The 18,481-nt window shown below is 40.0% G+C and overlaps 1 protein-coding gene across 19 annotated transcripts in view; it reads right to left on the reverse strand.

Annotated features, from left to right (window-relative positions):
* LOC147100348 (neural cell adhesion molecule 1-like) overlaps positions 1-18,481 on the reverse strand; it is a 576,064-nt gene that overhangs the window by 64,996 nt on the left and 492,587 nt on the right. For 18 of the 19 annotated variants that reach the window (XM_085967951.1, XM_085967957.1, XM_085967958.1 and 15 more), the window contains one exon: positions 7,542-7,666. The exons of the other annotated variant lie outside the window; for it this stretch is intronic. In XM_085967951.1, the coding sequence (XP_085824077.1) occupies positions 7,542-7,666 (125 nt within the window). The remainder of the gene's footprint in view (positions 1-7,541; positions 7,667-18,481) is intronic. 19 annotated transcript variants of the gene reach the window in all.

Below are 18,481 nucleotides of genomic sequence, written 5' to 3' on the forward strand. Positions count from 1 at the left end.
GGGTAAGGACGGCAGATTTCCTTCCCTAAAGGACATTAGTGAACCAGATGGGTTTTTATGACAATCCGATAGTTTCATGGTCACCGTTACTGAGACCAGCGCTTTTTTTAAAATTCCAAATTTATTTAATTAACTGAATTTAAATTCCACAGCTGCTGTAATGGCATTTGAACTCATGTCCCCAGATTATTAGTCCAGTTACTAGTTCAATAACATAACCACTATGCTACTGTACCCCAGAAGTGCACTTCCATATCAGTCATTTTGCGGAATTCTAAATCTCAAGAGGTGTCATCAGGACAGCTTTGCAACACTTGTCCCTATTCTCTTTTACCGGGTGTGCTGCATGAATCTGAGTTCCAGTCCAGGGAACCAGCACCTCACAGCAAGCGTCGTCCCTCACTCGAACTGCAAAGTACCAGCTGAGGTACATCCAGCGTGATGAATTGTTGAGGGGGGTGGGAGAAAGAGTGCATTAGGTGGTACACAGAGCATGAGTGGGCAGGAGCAGGAGGTGATGGCGAGAGAAAAGGGTGAACCAGCGCGCATTTGTGCACCGCTGATGAGGGTCAGGCATCTGGACCTGAGAGGCTCTACTTTTAAAAGGAGCATCAAAGATTGCCACAGTCATTGGAGACTGCAGCCTCAGCCTCCTGTACCGCCTCCGAGAGATTCATGTTGATTCCTCATTGTACTGTGAAGTTGTGGAGAATGCAGCAATTGACAACTCAACAAATGCTGATGTACGAGATTCTGAGGGGGATTGACAAGGTAGATGCTGAGAGGTTGTTTCCCCTGGCTGGAGTGTCTAGAACTAGGAGGCATAGTCTCAGGATAAGGGGTCTGCCATTTTAGACTGAGATGAGGAGGAATTTGTTCACTCAGAGGGTTGTGAATCTTTGGAATTCTCGACCCCAAAGGGCTGTGGATGCTGAGTCAGTGAGTATATTCAATGCTGAGATCGATAGATTTTTGGACGCGAGGGGAATCAAGTGGGAAAGTGGAGATGAGGTTGAAGATCAGCCATGATCTTATTGAATGGCGGAGCAGGCTCAAAGGCCGTATGGCCTATTCCTGCTCCTAATTCTTATGTTCTGTTAGTCCTATTAAATCTATATTTACCAGTGATATAATATGTGATATCACTGAACTATCCTGCCATTGGGAGAGCATGTAGGATAAGCATTAGATCAAGTCCCGAGACCATCAGTCACATATTGTCACGAAGGGGAAGCACCGGGATGTCATACAGTAACAGTTTGGTTGTACTGTGTCCAGAAAGTGTTCTTGACACAGTGTTAGATACTGTATTATCAGGTGACAGGAATATTTATATTTGGCAGTTCAATTGGAGGTGAAACCAATGTAGGTAAAGGCACATTTGTTGAGAGCATGAAGATTACTTTGAAATTATACCCTGGAAATAGGCTATTTGGCCCAACCAGTTTGTGCTGCCGTTTATCCTCCACCAAAGCAGTGGTCCTATGTACTTTCCATTTCCCATCTTCAATTAGGGGATCTGTAGTGCAACTCCATTAATGTAATAATCCCTTTTTATTAATCTTTGATTTCTAATCTGTCGGAACCTCTTTCTTCTGTACATCAGTTCTCTCTATAGCATGTATTCCCTTCTTCACCAATATGGCCATTCCTCCTCCCCTTACCTATTCTGCCCGCCTAAAAATGTGTTTATTTTCCACTTCTACCCCCGTGTCTGTTAGTGCTATTAAATCTAGATTTTCCAGTGACATAATGGCTTCTAACTCCACCAATTTATTTCCTATACTCTGAGCACTGCAATATGCGCATTTTATATTTTTTCGGTTTGTATTTAAAGCTACTCCTTTTTATTTGCCAAAGACAGCACCTTGTTCTTTTATCTGTCTTTCTCCTGCTTGTAACTGATTTTCCTCCTCTACCATTTTTATTCCTTCTGTATACTAACCTCACTTAGACAAAGGGGAAAAAACATACACGCACCGGAGATCATTGAGGACGGATTCCCTATGTATCAGATGTGATCTTATACAGGTATATCAGATAGTAAGTGCTATGGAAAATGTAAAACTGGAAAAGTACCTCAAATTAAATTGTGAGAATAAGACAAGAGGGCACAGGCTCAAATGAGTAAATTGCAAATTTAGGATTCATGTTAAAGTTCTTATTCACACAATGAGTGATTTAGCACATGCTGTGTGACATTAGAAGACAACTTGAACAAGTATCCTGGACCTTGGACATTGGGAAGGTCCCATGATAATCAGCGCAAAATTTGAAACTGAGAATGTAGATCGCCTGGAGGCGGAGGAAGAGTTGTCAAGTGTGATCGATCCCAGTGGGGTGGTAGTAATGTTAAGGAGCAGACTGTCTGCAGAAATTTATGATTTAGTAAAAGTAAAAAAAAAATGGTTACATGAAGATTCACAAGCTGTAAGCTTTCAAAAAAAATCCACTCTTACAGCATTATTAGTGTTAGCTTTGACTCAGTGGCAGCACTCAAGCTTCTGAGTCAGAAGGTTACGCATTCCTGCCCCACTGCAGAAACTTGAGCACATAATCTTGACAGAATAATGGTGCCAATTTCAGTGGAAAATGCCAATTTTAATGGAACAGTGGGGTAAGTTTTCAGCTTGCGCCTGCATGCTGAATGGACATTGTGGATAAGCTCATTATCAAAATCACTTGGGGTTCATTACCATTGATTTTCTATGGTAATAAAAATCGGGCAGCTTCTATAAAAGGTGACTGATAATGTAATGCGTAGGTGGCAAGTTAAAAATCTACCTGATTTTTTTTCCCTTGTCTGTGAGATGGTTGTAATTCTTAATTGCACATGGAGGTTGAAAGAATGCTTTTATATTATGAAGTAGGCAGGAGGGGGAGGGTGAACAACCAGTTATCGTGGTGCATGTAGGTACCAATGATATAGGTAAAAAAACAGGACGAGGTCCTAAAAGCTGAATATAGGGAGTGAGGAGGTAAATTAAAAAGTAGGACCTCAAAGGTAGTAATCTCAGGATTGCTACCAGTGCCACGTGCTAGTCAGAGTAGAAATACAAGAATATTTCAGATGAATATGTGGTTAGAGGAATGGTGAAAGGGGGAGGGATTCAAATTCCTGGGACATTGGAACCGGTTCTGGGGGAGGTGGGACCAGTACAAATTGGTAGGTTTGCACCTGGGCGCGACCAGGACCGATGTCCTAGGGGGAGTGTTTGCTAGTGCTGTTGGGGAGGGTTTAAACTAAAATGGCAGGGGGTTGGGAACCTGTGCAGGGAGACAGAGGAAAGGGAAGCAAGGACAGAAACAAAAGACAGGAAGGAGAAAAGCAAAAGTGGAAGGCAGAGAAATCAACGGTTTAAATCAAACAGGGCTCCAGTAAATAATAATTCTAAAAGGACTAAGAGTGTTAAAAAAAACAAGCCTGAAGGCTTTGTGTCTTAATGCGAGGAGCATTCGTAATAAGGTGGATGAATTAGCTGCGCAAATAAATGTAAACAGATATGATGTCATTGGAATTACGGAGACATGGCTCCAGGGTAAATTGCAAATTTAGGATTCATGCTAAAGTTCTTCTTCACACAATGAGTGATTTAGCACATGTTGTGTGACATTAGAAGACAACAATTGAAAGGAAGGATATTAGCTCTGATGATGTGGAATCTGTTTGGGTAGAGCTGAGAAATACCAAGTGGCAGAAAACGTTAGTGGGAGTGGTATATAGACCTCCAAACAGTAATGCTGAGGTTGGGGATGGCATTAAATGGGAAATTAGAGACACGTGCAATAAGGGCACAGCAGTTATCATGGGTGACTTTAATCTACATATAGATTGGGCTAACCAAATTAGTAACAATACTGTGGAGGAGGAATTCCTAGAGTGTATACGGGATGGTTTCCTGGACCAATATGTCGAGGAACCAACTAGAGATCAGGCCATCTTAGACTGGGTATTATGTAATGAGAAAGGATTAATTAGCAATGTTGTTGTGCGAGGCCCCTGGGGAGGAGCGATCATAATATGATCAAATTCTTCATTAAGATGGAGAGTGAAGTAGTTGACTCAGAGACTAGGGTCCTGAATTTAAATAAAGGAAACTACGATGGTATGAGGCGCGAGTTGGCTAGGATGGATTGGGGAATGTTACTTAAAGGGTTGACAATGGATAGGCAATGGCAAACATTTAAAGATCACATGGATGAACTACAGAATTTGTTCATCCCTGTTTGGCATAAAATAAAACAAAGAAGGTGACTTAACCATGGCTAACAAGGGAAATTAGAGATAGCATAAGATCCAAGGAGAGGACATATAATTTGGCCAGAAAAAGCAGCAAACCTGAGGATTGGGAGCAGTTTAGGATTCAGCAAAGGAGGACAAAGGGGTTAATTAAGAGGGGGAAAATAGAATGAGAGTAAGCTTGCAGGGAACATAAAAACTGACTGTAAGAGCTTCTATAGATATGTGAAGAGAAAAAGATTGGTGAAATCAAGCGTAGGTCCCTTGCAGTCAGAATCAGGGGAATTTATAATGGGGAACAAAGAAATGGCAGACCAATTAAATACATACTTTGGTTCTGTCTTCACAAAGGAGGACACAAATAACCTTCCAGAGATGTCGGGGATCATAGGATCTAATGAGAGGGAGGAATTGAATGAAATCAGTATTTGTAGGGAAATGGTGTTAGGGAAATTGACGGCATTGAAGGCCGATAAATCCCCAGGGCCGGATAATCTACATCCTAGGGTACTTAAGGAAGTGGCCCAAGAAATAGTAGATGCATTGCTGGTCATCTTCCAAAATTCTATAGACTCTGGAATAGTTCCCATGGATTGGAGGGTAGCTAATGGAACACCACTATTTAAAAAAGGTGGTAGAGAGAAAATGGGGAATTACAGACCGGTAAGCCTGACATCAGTAGTGGGAAAAATGCTCGAGTCTATTATAAAAGATGTAATAGCAGAGCACTTAGAAAACAGTGACAGGATCGGACAAGGTCAACATGGATTTACAAAATGTAAATCATGCTTGACTAATCTACTGGAATTTTGAGGATGTAATTGGTAGAATAGATAAGGGAGAATCAGTGGATGTGGTGTATTTGGACTTTCAGAAGGCTTTCGATAAGGTCCCGCATAAGAGATTGGCGTGCAAAGTTAAAGCACATGGGATTGGGGGTAAGGTACTGACTTGGATAGAGAACTGGTTGGCAGACAGGAAGCAAAGAGTTGGAATAAACGGGTCTTTTTCCGAGTGGCAGGCAGTGACTAGTGGTGTACCGCAGCTATTCACAATATATATTAATGATCTAGATGAGGGAACTAGATGCAATATCTCCAAGTTTGCAGACCACACAAAGCTGGGTGGGCATGTGTGCTGTGAGGAGGATGCAGAGAAACTCCAGTATGATTTGGACAGGTTGGGTGATTGGGCAGATGCATGGCAAATGCAGTATATTGTGGATAAATGCAAGGTTATCCACTTTGGTGGCAAAAACAGGAAGACAGATTATTATCTGAGCGGCAATAGATTGGGAAAAGGGGAAGTGCAATGAGACCTGGGTGTCCTTGTGCACCAGTCGCTGAAGGTAAGCATGCAGGTGCAGCAGGCGGTTAAGGCGGCAAATGGTATGCTGGCCTTCATAGCGAGAGGATTCGAGTACAGGAGCAAGGGTGTCTTGCTGCAGTTGTACATGGCCTTGTTGAGACCACAACTTGAGTATTGTGTGCAGTTTTGGTCGCCTTATCTGAGGAAGGATGTTCTTGCCATGGAGGGAGTGCACCGAAGAATCACCAGACTAATACCTGGGATGGCAGGAATGACGTATGAAGAGAGATTGGGTTGATTAGGCTTATATTCGCTAGAGTTTAGAAGAATGAGAGGGGATCTCATTGAAACTTATAAAATTCTAACAGGACTAGACAGACTAGATGCAGGAAGGATGTTCCCGATGGCGGGGGAGTCCAGAACCAAGGGTCACAGTCTAAGGATAAGGGGTAAGCCATTTAGGACTGAGATGAGGAGGAATTTCTTCACCCAGAGTGTGGTGAACCTGTGGAATTCTCTACCACAGAAGGCAGTTGAGGCCAGCTTATTAAATATATTCAAGAAGGAGTGAGATATATTTCTTAAGGCTAAAGGGATCAAGGGATGTGGGGAGAAAGCAGGGACAGGGTACTGAATTTGGAAGATCAGCCATGATCTCATTAAATGGCGGAACAGGTTCGAGGGGCCGAATGGCCTACTCCTGCTCCTATCTTCTATGTTTCTATGGACCCTAATCTAATGTTCCCTGATACAACAAATATTGATTACAGCACTCTTTCACTCAAATTGTAGGAAAGTTTCTCTTATTATGTACAAGATTTCTCTGGCTCCAAAAGTCATTTTTACTGAGTAGATGTTTGAAAAATAAATCCAATTATCTTTATAAAAATACTCAGACCTTCTAATGAATATTAAGCTTTATGTGGGAAATTTTCTACTGTTAATGAATGGAATATTGGCCCTGAAATTGCGGTCGGCGGTGTACCTCTGGAGTAGGCCTCCCACCCTCGAAACATTGCCGCACCTACCTGCTGTCGTCCAAGCTGCGGAGAGTTCGGGTCCCGGGCCCCCAGGCGTACGGCAGCGGAGAGGCCCACGGATAACAGGGGACGCAGGCGGTTCGGAAGCGTCCCTGGGATCACGTGGGCCAGGTCCTCCAACGAGGATGGCGGATTCCATTGCAGTCATTTAGGAACGGAATCCCCTAATGACATGCGATGGAATCCCCAAATAATTAGACAACTGAGACAATTAATAAATAGAAATGTTCTGAATTTCAATTTTATTCATAACTCCCTTCATTATGCCAAATACAATAAAAATGGCATTTTTTGAAAAAATAGTTTTCAACATTTTAATCCGGGGTCAATATTTGCATAAACGAATTTTAAGTGTTTGTGCATCATTTTAAAAATGTTTTAAATGTTTAATTTAAGGTGGTTGACAACCCTTACGCTGATGAAAGCAGGCCCTATGCCTGCTTTTACCAGCGGCAAGAGTTTCATGGGCAGTTGTTGGGCCAACAGCCCAACTCTGTGCCAGCAAAACCGATTTTGCTTTTGGCCCGTATGATCTGTCAAGGCGTACCCTGACAGATCGCAGGTTCTGGGTTTTCACGCATGGCTTTGAGCCCAAGATCAGCCATGATCTTATTGAATGGCGGAGCAGGCTCGAGGAGCCAAGTGGCCTATTCCTGCTCCTGTTTCTTATGTTACATTTTTATGCACGCGGAAACCCGGAAGTTGCGTGACCTTTCAGATGATGACGTGCGCTGAAGACACCGTAATTTCAGGACCATAATTAATGAAAAAAATCATGATAGGTTAACACATTTTCCTGTAATATTTTGGTGTGACTTTTATATATATATATATATATATATATATATAAAATATATGTAAACATCTTTCAAATTCTATTGTACAGAAAACAATGTTTATCCTCCATTTCAGAATTCAAAGATTTAGGTCCTTTGCATATTCTCTGTACTTACAGCTTTGTATCTGACCAGGTAATGTCGGATAGGGGAGCCACCATCATCCTGCTTGATCCAGTTCACTTTGAAGATATTTCCACTTCCGAGTACTTGCCCTTCAAGTTTAGGTGGACTTGGCTCTCCTACAAGTTAATGTTGGTAACACCACATTTCTTATCCAGTAATCCAAATGTTCTTCTCTAATAGCATTTACTCAGAAGACATCATTAGCTTTATGTCGATCAATAATTTTTTTTAAACAAAAGTCTTGCAAAAAAAAATATTTGGATTCAAATACCTTATTGAGAACAGAACTGCATTTAAATGATATGTAATGGTCGTGTTTTCTGCATTGCAGTGATTGGTTTAGTTAGTTACTAATGTATAAGGAAGGTAACTGCGCTTCAGACAATGCTATACTTGGAGGTTTTTATCTAATTAAAAATATTCAAAATTGCCAAGATAAATTGACGTTTCCAAGTTCCCACTCATTAAATCTGAAAAGTACTTGACACTGAGTTATGCAGTTCACAGCTGGTAATATATTAACAGAAGAGGGTCTGACATTAAACGGAACCCCCACCCTTACACGCACACACTCATCTGTTCCTGCGCTATATGCAAAGGCTCTAAGATGAGCAGTTCAAAGTTGTGGTTGGCTGCTGTTGATCATTAAGGAGGTCATACTTTTGGTTTATTGCGGTATATTATCTAAAGAAAAATCAGGCAATCAGGTTATAGTAGTTCATAGAACGTTTTTGCAGCAGCATCCTGGTACTGCGAGACTGTCTACAGAGATGACCCTGACCATTGGTTTCTGGATGTTTATGCTACTATCTTTGATCAAAGTCAGAAAAATAATATTGATTGTATTTTTGTTTTATAACACATTACAGCTGTCAGAGACATCATTGCGGATTCGAAGAATAAATTGGAAGTGTCAGGAGAAAACCATAACATAACTTTTCCGATAATTTGATGATAAATGTATAACTTGATATATTTAGGATAAAATTAATTTTAAGTGTTATTCTTTAGAGGGGGAACAATGAAATCTTGAAAGTTGTCATCCTCCCAACAGTATGAAATCAGATTGAAATCTAGGAAAACAAAATTTAATCTCTGGGCATCAGCACTTGAGGTACCGAAATTTCCATTTGACTGCAAAGTAAAAGAAACAAAATCTGATTTTTTTTTTTTAAATGTCTAAAGTTTTGTGCCAAATAGATCACTATTGTGAGACATTGATCAAAAGCAGCAGCTAATCTACAGTGTCTTGGAAACCTGATAGGATGGGGAAAACATCAATAAGTTATCACATAGGGCTGGTGGAAAAGAGGAAACTGAAAGCTACATCTTCATTTATAAATTACCCTTCAGCGCTCCAGATTGCGTGATGCATTACATCAAAATGATAAATTATTTAGTTACTAAAATAATAATGCAGTTCTGCTCAATCAGATCAGTCATGTGGAGTGGTGGCTCTTGTAAGGAGACCAGTTGTTATGAAGATCCTTGCAACATAAATTAAAATAAATGTGTAAGTGACAACTTCATAGTTTCATGCACTGAAATGGATCTAGGTTGTGGTTCTATATGCTAATTTGATGGTAAACTTGCTCGGAGTTTCTCCCGATTCCCTGGTTTTCCTAGAACATAAATCAACCGCTCTCCAATAGGCAGATGTGACCTTTTTCTTGGCCTCTATTGAATCCTGCCTGCACTGACCACTAGGAGGTGTATGGAACAGGCACACAGATGACCCTCCTATTCTTACAGATAGCAAAACACTGCGGATGCTGGAAATCCGAAATAACAACAGAAAACGCTGGAAAAACTCAGCAGGCAAGGGCAGCATCCGTGGAGAGAGAAACAGAGTTAACGTTTCAGGTCGAAGACCTTTCGTCAGAACTGGAAAAAAGCAGGACCTTACTTAAGGGAAAGCACCTGGCTTTTGCTAAATACAGGAAACTTTCGATTAACCGGCCCCTAAATAACCGGAACGTTCTATCCACCGGCAAAATTCAGGAGTCGGCTCAGGTAACTTTTTTTACTTTTAGTTACTTTTTTTACTCCATTTGTTGCTGTGCAAGAGTGTAGCTGAAGCTGTTGCTAAGCTACAGAGACGCTTGCAACTTGTGCCGATTGTTTTGAAGCTGTAAAGCAACAGGGTTTGTTGCTTTATACGGAGCTCTGAGCTCCGTATCTTTTACTATAGTGTTCGGTTATCCGGAATTGTTGATGAACCGGCACCACGTCGGTCCCGTCCGTGCCGGATACCAGAAAGTTTCCTGTACCTCACCACAGTTCGGCAGCTGAAATACAGACGCGAGAGAGATCGACACTTGTCAGGAGGGCAAAGGTTGATTCAACAACTTGCATTTATATCGCCTTTTTCTGTAGAAAAACATCCCGTAGCTCTTCACAGAGGTAGTCTCAAAAACACATCGAGCCAAAGGAGGGGATATTAGCAGGGGCAAGAGGTGGGTTTTAAGGAGGGTCTTAAAGGAGGCAAGAGAGGTGGAGGGGTTCAGGGCATGGGGCCTGGGTGACTGAGGGCATAGCTGGCAATGGGGGAGGTGAAGGTAGGGGAGAATGCACAAGCAGGTGTAGCCAGTGGAGAATGCACAAGCAGGTGTAGCCAGTGGAAGAGAGTTCTGGAGGGGGGAGGGATGTAGACACCAACCCAATGCCGTAACATTTACTGAGAACTATATATTCTTTCTGTGCAAGCGCCAGTCATGTTTTTATTTTAATTTTAGATCACTGCTCATCAATCCAATGGATATTAGGTAAATTTATTTGTACAATAATTTATTTTCAATAAATGTTATTAGCAGGTTGTGCTATACGAAGAGTGATCAGGACACTGCAATAAATGTGATCATTAAATATGCATTAAATAAAAAAAAACAAATGACTATAAAGCTGTTATGACTTTACTGAGTCTTCAGTATAAGAGCCACCACCAAATATTGACTCTGCTGTTAGTGTCTACCTTAAGTTAGGCTATCATGGGTAATAATACTCAAAATATTATACTTCCATAAACATCATAAAGCTATGAAGACATATTGGTTTAAATTATCAAAAAATAGTTTTGCAGTCCAAATGAATACAGAGTTATGCTGCAACTTAACAGGTTAGTGACATTCCAAAGGAAGAAACAGAAAAAACAGTTGCTCCTTGTGAAGGCTGATTCCAAATGGGACGACAATTCTACACAATCCAATCACTAAGTGTAGCTTTACTCCTTTTCTGGGCAAAATAAAGAAGTTAAAGAAGAAGAAAAAAACACCAGCACAAATCATGCTCAGTCATGCAACACTTTTCCGTACATCATATTGGCAAGGATTATGTAACTACATGATTTTCTGGCTCTAAATGAAGAAAAAGACTCAGTTAGCATGCATGTGACAGTCCCATTTACACCGAGTGCCTTCTCATATTCACTAATAACTCTTTGCTTAATGCAGAGATTTTGAGCTAATAATCTTGGTTTGGCATTCTGCTGATTTTACCAAATCCCATTCTCTGGCCAAAGAAATACATCCTATACACTAAGCAGTGGGATAGGTCTAATTCATTAATCTATAGAATGTGAATGGGATATTTTACCCAGAGGAATGTCCAATTTCGCTCAGGTAGCAGCATTTAATTTGGCACCAAGTCACATCATAGCACCACGACAGGTATAATAAAAGTTCAATCCTTTCCACCCTGCTTCGTGTCAAACACACAGAGTGTAAATGGTACTTAAAAACTTCAAAGACAATGCCTAAATGAAAAAGTGTCGCTTATTGTTTGCTGAGCACAAGGATACTATTCAGCCGCAACTGAATAAATGCAAAAGGAAGAAGTGAAAGACACACAGGTGAAAGACCCATGGCAAAACCAGCCTGCATCCTCTACACAAATGGCATGCATGGGGAAATACAAATCGTAGCCTTTTTTTAACCTTCTGGATGTCGCCCAATAGGCTTCAGGAGGGGAATAAAACTATTTGCATACATGCAGTAATGCTTGTGAGTTACAAGTGTTAGTCTTGATCTGTGTTCTAACCCGCCTAGATGCTTCCCTCTTAAAAACCAAAGAGAGGATTAAGAAACAGAAACTACAGAAACCAATGCAATCTGCTACCAAGGTTAATGACTACAGGAAATTACGTTTAGGAAACAATCAGAATTATTACATTTATTTTTAGCAGGGAAGCAGTGCAGAAAAAAAATAATCATCTTTGCTCGTCCAGTGTTTGTACAGCTTAAGCCAGTTGTTAGTGTTAGTAATATTAAGGTATCACACATATTTTAACCCTGTATACTCGGCACCAGCACACAGCTTTACTTTGTTTTTTGTGCAAACACAAACAACATAGGATCAACAATTTGCTTGAAATGACAACAAGATTGAAATTTATTTTTTGTGCAAACAGAAAGCAGTCAGCAGGGCAGACCTCTCATTAGGATCAATTTATTCATTTGCATCTTTATTAACCTCCTAACACGGGCATAAACCGCAATGTCTCGTAACATTTAGCTTCAGAAGATGTCGACTTTTTATGCACTACTTTATAGGGGCCGACACATCTCTGAACTTAGTTTAATATGACATCAAGTCCTTATTAATCTAATTATCACGACTGATGATTTTCTTTTGTATTTTTTTAAATTATATTTGCTTAAAATGGCAACAAGATTGAAACTTCTTTTTATGTCTCCAAATATTTAGCTCCAGATGTTTACGATTGAAGCACTTTATCTTTGTATTCTTTATATTACAAAATCTACTTATCAATACTGAAATCTGCATAAGTGGGTGAAAATAATAATTTAGGAAATTAAAACCAGCACTAAAGTTAATTCTTGACAAATTACATCAGTTATTTAAATCTACTTTAGCACATTACGGTAAAGTAGATAGCAAAACAAAGTCAATACTACAGTGGTGGCTACCTTATTCTACATGATTTTTACAGAATTTGTATACATCAAATATAATTCAACTGTTTAAAGGGGGATTATTTTTAATAAGACTAGGTTTAGTGGCAAAAAAATTACATTGTGTTACATTAGGCCTTATACTGCCAATCAGTCCCAGGAAATTCCTGTCTGAGTAAATTAGTGGTTTGTGATGTTAACACTGAAAAAAACACTAATAATACAGCATTATAAGCTGCTCAAATGTCAGACAGTTCTACAACTATAATATTAACTGTGAACTAAAGTAAACAATTTAAAATAAATCTGACATTCTCCTTTGAAGATGCTGATTCCTCTCTTGGGTAAAGTTCTTCATGTGTGAGCCCTTACACTGAGGGGTAGATTTCCTGGAGCCGTCAGGCGGGGTTTCAGGCGCGTGGTGGGGGGGGGAAATCCCGATTTCAGGGGTCCCGACATCATCCCGCCCAAAACCCGCCTCCACGCAAGTTTCAGGGGAGGCGGGTACCCGCCCCGCACTGGGACCCGCCGACCCGAGGCGGGAAGGGATTAGTGCCAATTAACTGCCTGTTAACAGGTAGTTAACAGGCAGTTTTTAGCCTAATCCCTATTTTGAGGGGTGTCGTGTGGGGTTCCCGACGGCTCCAAACCACGCCAAGTTAGGGGAGTCGGGCCGTCGGGTTGAAGGACTTGGAGGGGTCATGATGTCGGTGTTCAGGTGAGTGATGGGTGCATGAGTGCAAAGGTAAGTGTGTTTGGTGTGTCTAAAGTGTGTAAAGAAGTTTAAATTACATGTACTTACCTTAACAGCCTTTCTTCCTCTAGGTTTCGGGAGTCCATCACTCAGCCGACACTGAAAGCAAAATGGCTGCGAACTGTCAAAAGTGACAGCCTTCAGCTTTGAGTGCCGGTGACAGTTCTAACTGAGTCTGTGTAGAAGGATTCAGGTTAGAAGTCAGACTGTCAGTGTTTGACAGCTTCAAACAGCTGTGAAACACTGATATTTCATCTGCCAAGACCTCTTGACAGATGAAATTTCAGTCTGTGACGTCACCTGTTGCCGGGTGGCCCTTAGTTGGCCTGCTGAGCCCGCTGTGCGGGCTTAACAAGGTCAATCAAGGGAAAATCGTGTGTTGGCTGAACGTCGATGTAGGCGGGACTAAAACCTGAAAGTTGTAGTCCCGCCTCCTTCCCGACAGCTTTAGGAAAATCTACCCCATAGTGTCAATAAACTATTTGATAGAGGGTGGGGCAGGGGGCTTCACAACCAAGCCTGCTTCTATCCTTATCTGATGTTCACACACATACCTCTAACAAGGGTCACTGCATAGTGATTGAAGTTTCCTCTCCCTAATCCTGGAGCAGAGGTCAAATGTAAAGCTCCTACAGCCACCATGGCCGAGACCAGATCAAATCTAGGCCCCGATTTTAACTCCATGTGGATTCCTTGCTCAGGCCCGTGTTAAAATTACAGTCGGGTCTCAATAATGTCATCGGGCCGCAACATGTCTATGTAAAGAAGGACCCTGTTGGCTCCGGGCGCGTGTCCTTGCTGCCTGCTCAGGAGAGCAGGTTAAAATTGCAGATGTTGCGATTATGGCAGCTTTCGGACAGGCAAGAGCCAGGGCGATTTTAACTGCCCACCCGCCAGGTTTCTGCTGAACGAGTAGGGTTAAAATCACCCAAGTCTGTATGGTTTAGTTGGTGGGTAAATTCACTAAGTCGTTGGTGGAGTCACTAAAATACAACTTTAAATAGAAACTAAAACATTTATACTCCAGTGTGTGCCTTGTTACACTTTGTTTACCCCTCACAAAAATAATCATTCCTACTATATCTCCATCCTAATCTTTATTTTTTACTTATTTACCTCCTAATATAATCTATTTTACCTATTTAAAATGTTCTGTTCATTTTGCTTTTCTAGTTAAAAAGTTTGCATTACTTTTTTTTCCCTTCTGCCTCTCTGCTCCAACAGTCCATTTTGGAGGTAGGAGCAAATCAATTACCATTTTATTAGTTAAAAACCAGCTGCAAAGGTTTGTTTTGAACCAAACAAGTAGCAAATAAACGTGGGCGTGGCTCAGAAAGAGTGTGCTCAGACGAAGAAACTGGTCCGTGGTGTGTTAACAGTTAAACTCTATTAATTGAATGGCAGGCTAGTAAACTAATGGCTTAATTTCTTACCAAGATAAAAGCAATTGGTTAAGGCCTTTATAGATTACAAGTGGTTGGCTGGTTCAATTGAACATTTTTCCTCTTTCATCCCTCTGCAATTTTGTTACCATGGCATTTTTTTGTTTTAAAAAAAACAGATTTCCTACGCAACATTTTAGTTAATACAGAAATATGTATTTTAGCAGGCAATTATAAAATTTCTGTGATGCTCAACTACATTGAACCCTTTTAAGAAAATTGTTCAGTGTGTTCAATTTATTCAACCAATCAGAACAAAGATTTTACCTTCTGTTCACCAGCGTGGACGACATCATCAGCACCATGCAAGCCACATGACAAAGTCACATGATACGCACGTACATGATTGGTTGAAAGGAAAGTGGAGGAGAGCACATGAAAAATACAAAATTAAAACTGATGTAAACATGGGCAGGAATAGAGTTACAGACTGAATAAAACCAAAATCAAACCAAAAAACATTAAAATACAAATGGGACGTTGGGAATATTTAAAATCAAGCTCTCTGGTAGCAACACAGATCAGCAGTATTTCCTCTGGCTGTAATTGTAAATGAGAATGTTTAGTTGTTAACAATTTTTTTTTTTAAATTGCAAAGCATTGTAGTAGAAATGCAATTAGTATCAGGCAAAGCTTGATCATCGTCCGTAGTAAAAGTGATCAAAATGGAAAAAACATTTTTTTTTCTCCAGGGAGCACCTGTCTGTGCTCTCCCCACACAATCGTAATTCAGAGGAAACTCTGCAGGTTTACAAAAACAAACAGCAGCACCTCTTTTCACAAACACTTTCTAAGCAGACTTCCATCGCATGTTGTGAATGTAATCATCCCCAAAGCTCACAGCAATGTCTTGAATTTTATATGTTTTCAGCACCAGCAATTTCCATTTGATTCAGGGGGGGAAAAACGACAAATGGAAAATGTGCATTAAGACATACATTTTATTCCTTTACATAGTGTGAGGCTAGGGTAACGATTCAGCAATTTTGTGGTATGAATGGGAGATGATGTGGAAAAGGTTCAAACAAAAAAAACTGCAATGGGAGTCTTGGTTTTGCGGCAGTCTGGAACAGCTGGTGGTCTACAAACAATGTTCATTGTGGGGCACACAGTATGCTAATAGTCGACAGGTACGAGGCCCTCGGCAGTCGAGCCCTGCAGACAAGCCCCGCAGAAGTCTACTGAGAGAATGAAGGATCAATTTCTGGATTTTGAGTGGGATCATTGAACACAAACATTTGGGTGGACAGGCTTAGAAAGAGATAAAAAGAAATTGTCTCGACTCTGGTGTTGTTTTCTGAAACTTTGTTTTTTAAGACCCTAAACAATCGATCAATAGTTTTCTGCTGCAGCTTCGATGTGAATAAGAAACAAGAATGGTTTTCTTTTTAGTAACAAGTTGCATCCAAGCACATTGTGCTGCTTCAAAATAAAGTTGCATTAATATTCTGCTATCTTGAAATAAAAATGGTATTAGTGCAGCATTAAAATAAAAATCGCATTAATATTCTGCTACCTTGAAATAAAAATGGTATTAACGCTGGATTAAAATAAAAATTGGATTAATATTTTCTTCACTAAAAGAAAGGTGGCGTTAATATTGTGCACTAAAATAGAAATTGGATTAATATTGTACTGCATTAAATTAGAAGTCATAACCGCACTGTGAAATGAAAATCATGTTTTGTAATAAAATAAGTTCCCTTTCTTTTCCAAAGCCTTTAAATTACTTTTCACAAACTAAGCATCCCATAATAGTGATTTTTCCATTCAACTGTCTTTGGAGTTAATTACAGCACATCTTCCATGTTTAAGTGATTACAGTTAATGAACAAAATAAATCCTTAATTGTCATGTAGAATGATCACCTTTTCTCTCAATTGGGGAAAAAGGACATTTAAAAAAAATCATACATTTCTGAATATGGAATCTTGTGCGGAGTGTCAATTAATGTTTAGCTGGCGATAAGTTATCAATTGCTTACACAGTAGTGTTTGTAGAGTTTGTGTAAGTGATGAATGAATGATTGGTGATTCTGTAGCAAACTGATGTGGTTCCACTTTGAACCTGCATTGGTTTTTCTTGCCCATGTTCTCTCCTCCCCTCCTAAAGGCGTGACTCCTTGCTAGGTGTAGTTCTACAGGTACCAGGGGCCCTGCAGTAACTCACCCAAGTGACCATTATTCACAGGAGAGGAGGACACCATAACCAAGGCAGTTCTTGATGTCTTAAATCATGGACACAGCAAGGGTTGTTGACCAGGAGCAGGATACCTGGACAAACTTACCCTCCCTAATCCAGGACCACCTGAGGCATCTTGTAATACCCCGACTACCAACCCACGCTAAGATCAGCCAACTCAGCACAGACCAGGGATCAAAGCAGTGACCTTGCTGGTCTATATTGCTCAGCTACTCATAGAATAAACTTGCTGAGCCTTTGAAGGAGCGAATCATGTCAAATCGGAGGCATTTGCTCAGGTGAAATAAGTGAAAATTTAGAATCACTTTCTTGGTAAGTCACTATCAAAGAATAATTTGTGTTGAGCCCTGGCTGACAATCTCTCATCTTGTAAATGGAGTCCACTCTTCCCAATTCAAAGTTGATTAAGCAGAATTATCAGACACTGTAATTGAATTTTTGAGCACAAAATTCTCAATTTGGTATTGTATTGATGTTGCTTAATTCAAATGACTGGATAATTGAAGTTTTTAGTGCAAGAAACAACTCAACTATCTACCATCTTATTTATGGTATTTCAAGGGACAGAAAAGAGCACTGAACCAGATACACTCTACCCATTTAACTGAAGCAATATTAGCATTCCCAAATGTAGGAAGACCCTTTCACATGATTTGATTTCAAGTTTCACACATTTTTTTTGAAATTAAACTGATGACAGGAGATATTTTGGAGCATGCACTTGATGCCTTGGAACCCCTTCTACAAAGATGCTGTTACAAATGTAAGATGGTTAAGACATTGTTCATCTAATTTCTCACCTGCAAGTAAGAATTTATATATAGGATTTTCTTTTTACATAGGGGGGACAAAACCATTTTAAAACACACATTGTTGCATCAGACCATTCAACTTTAACAGTAGCAATCTACTTGCTGTTAATATGTTTTGACAACATGACCACTCAATATTTGTGTGACATGTCTCGAGTGTTATGGGAACAAAAACAATTTTTCATCATAGTATCAAATACACTGTGAACAAGCTTCGCAAATCCCTAGAGCAAGAGACGCAACTATTGCATTCAATTTAGCTTTGCATCAATAAGCTCATCCTTCATTTTTTGCTTGCTTAGATTCAACTATATTCCATAAACACCACACCAAATGAAAAACAGAACTGACCCTTAATAAACTAATGCTTATGCAGTCAACATGTTTGATAAAATTCAGTCAGGAAACAATGCAACTATTCCAATGCAGACACCCAAGTATTTATCACTAGCCACAAATGATGAACAGGGTGTATAGCAGAGCTGGAGCATGCTAGAAAATCTAGTGCTAGTATTTCACTCGAACAGAATTATTGCTGACTTCCTCAAAAGTATATGCATAAAATCTGGATTATAAACTGAACCAGTGCATAAATTGCTTGCATATTTTATTTTCTAAGCTACACATACATTAAAGTTTCCCCTATCTTTACAGGACATAATAATGAGCATGAAGATGTGAATTATATACCAGATTTTACAGCAAATTTACCACAGATGAATTAAGGCACCAAAAAAAGTCAACATTAGGCAGACACATGGATGTCAGTGGAACAAAGATTGTATCGCTGCATTTCTCTTTTTAGTCAAGG

This window comes from Somniosus microcephalus, chromosome 26 (assembly GCF_052327205.1).
Source record: "Somniosus microcephalus isolate GS21.2 chromosome 26, FLI_Smic_1.0, whole genome shotgun sequence".
In the NCBI taxonomy this organism is placed as follows: Eukaryota; Metazoa; Chordata; class Chondrichthyes; order Squaliformes; family Somniosidae; genus Somniosus; species Somniosus microcephalus.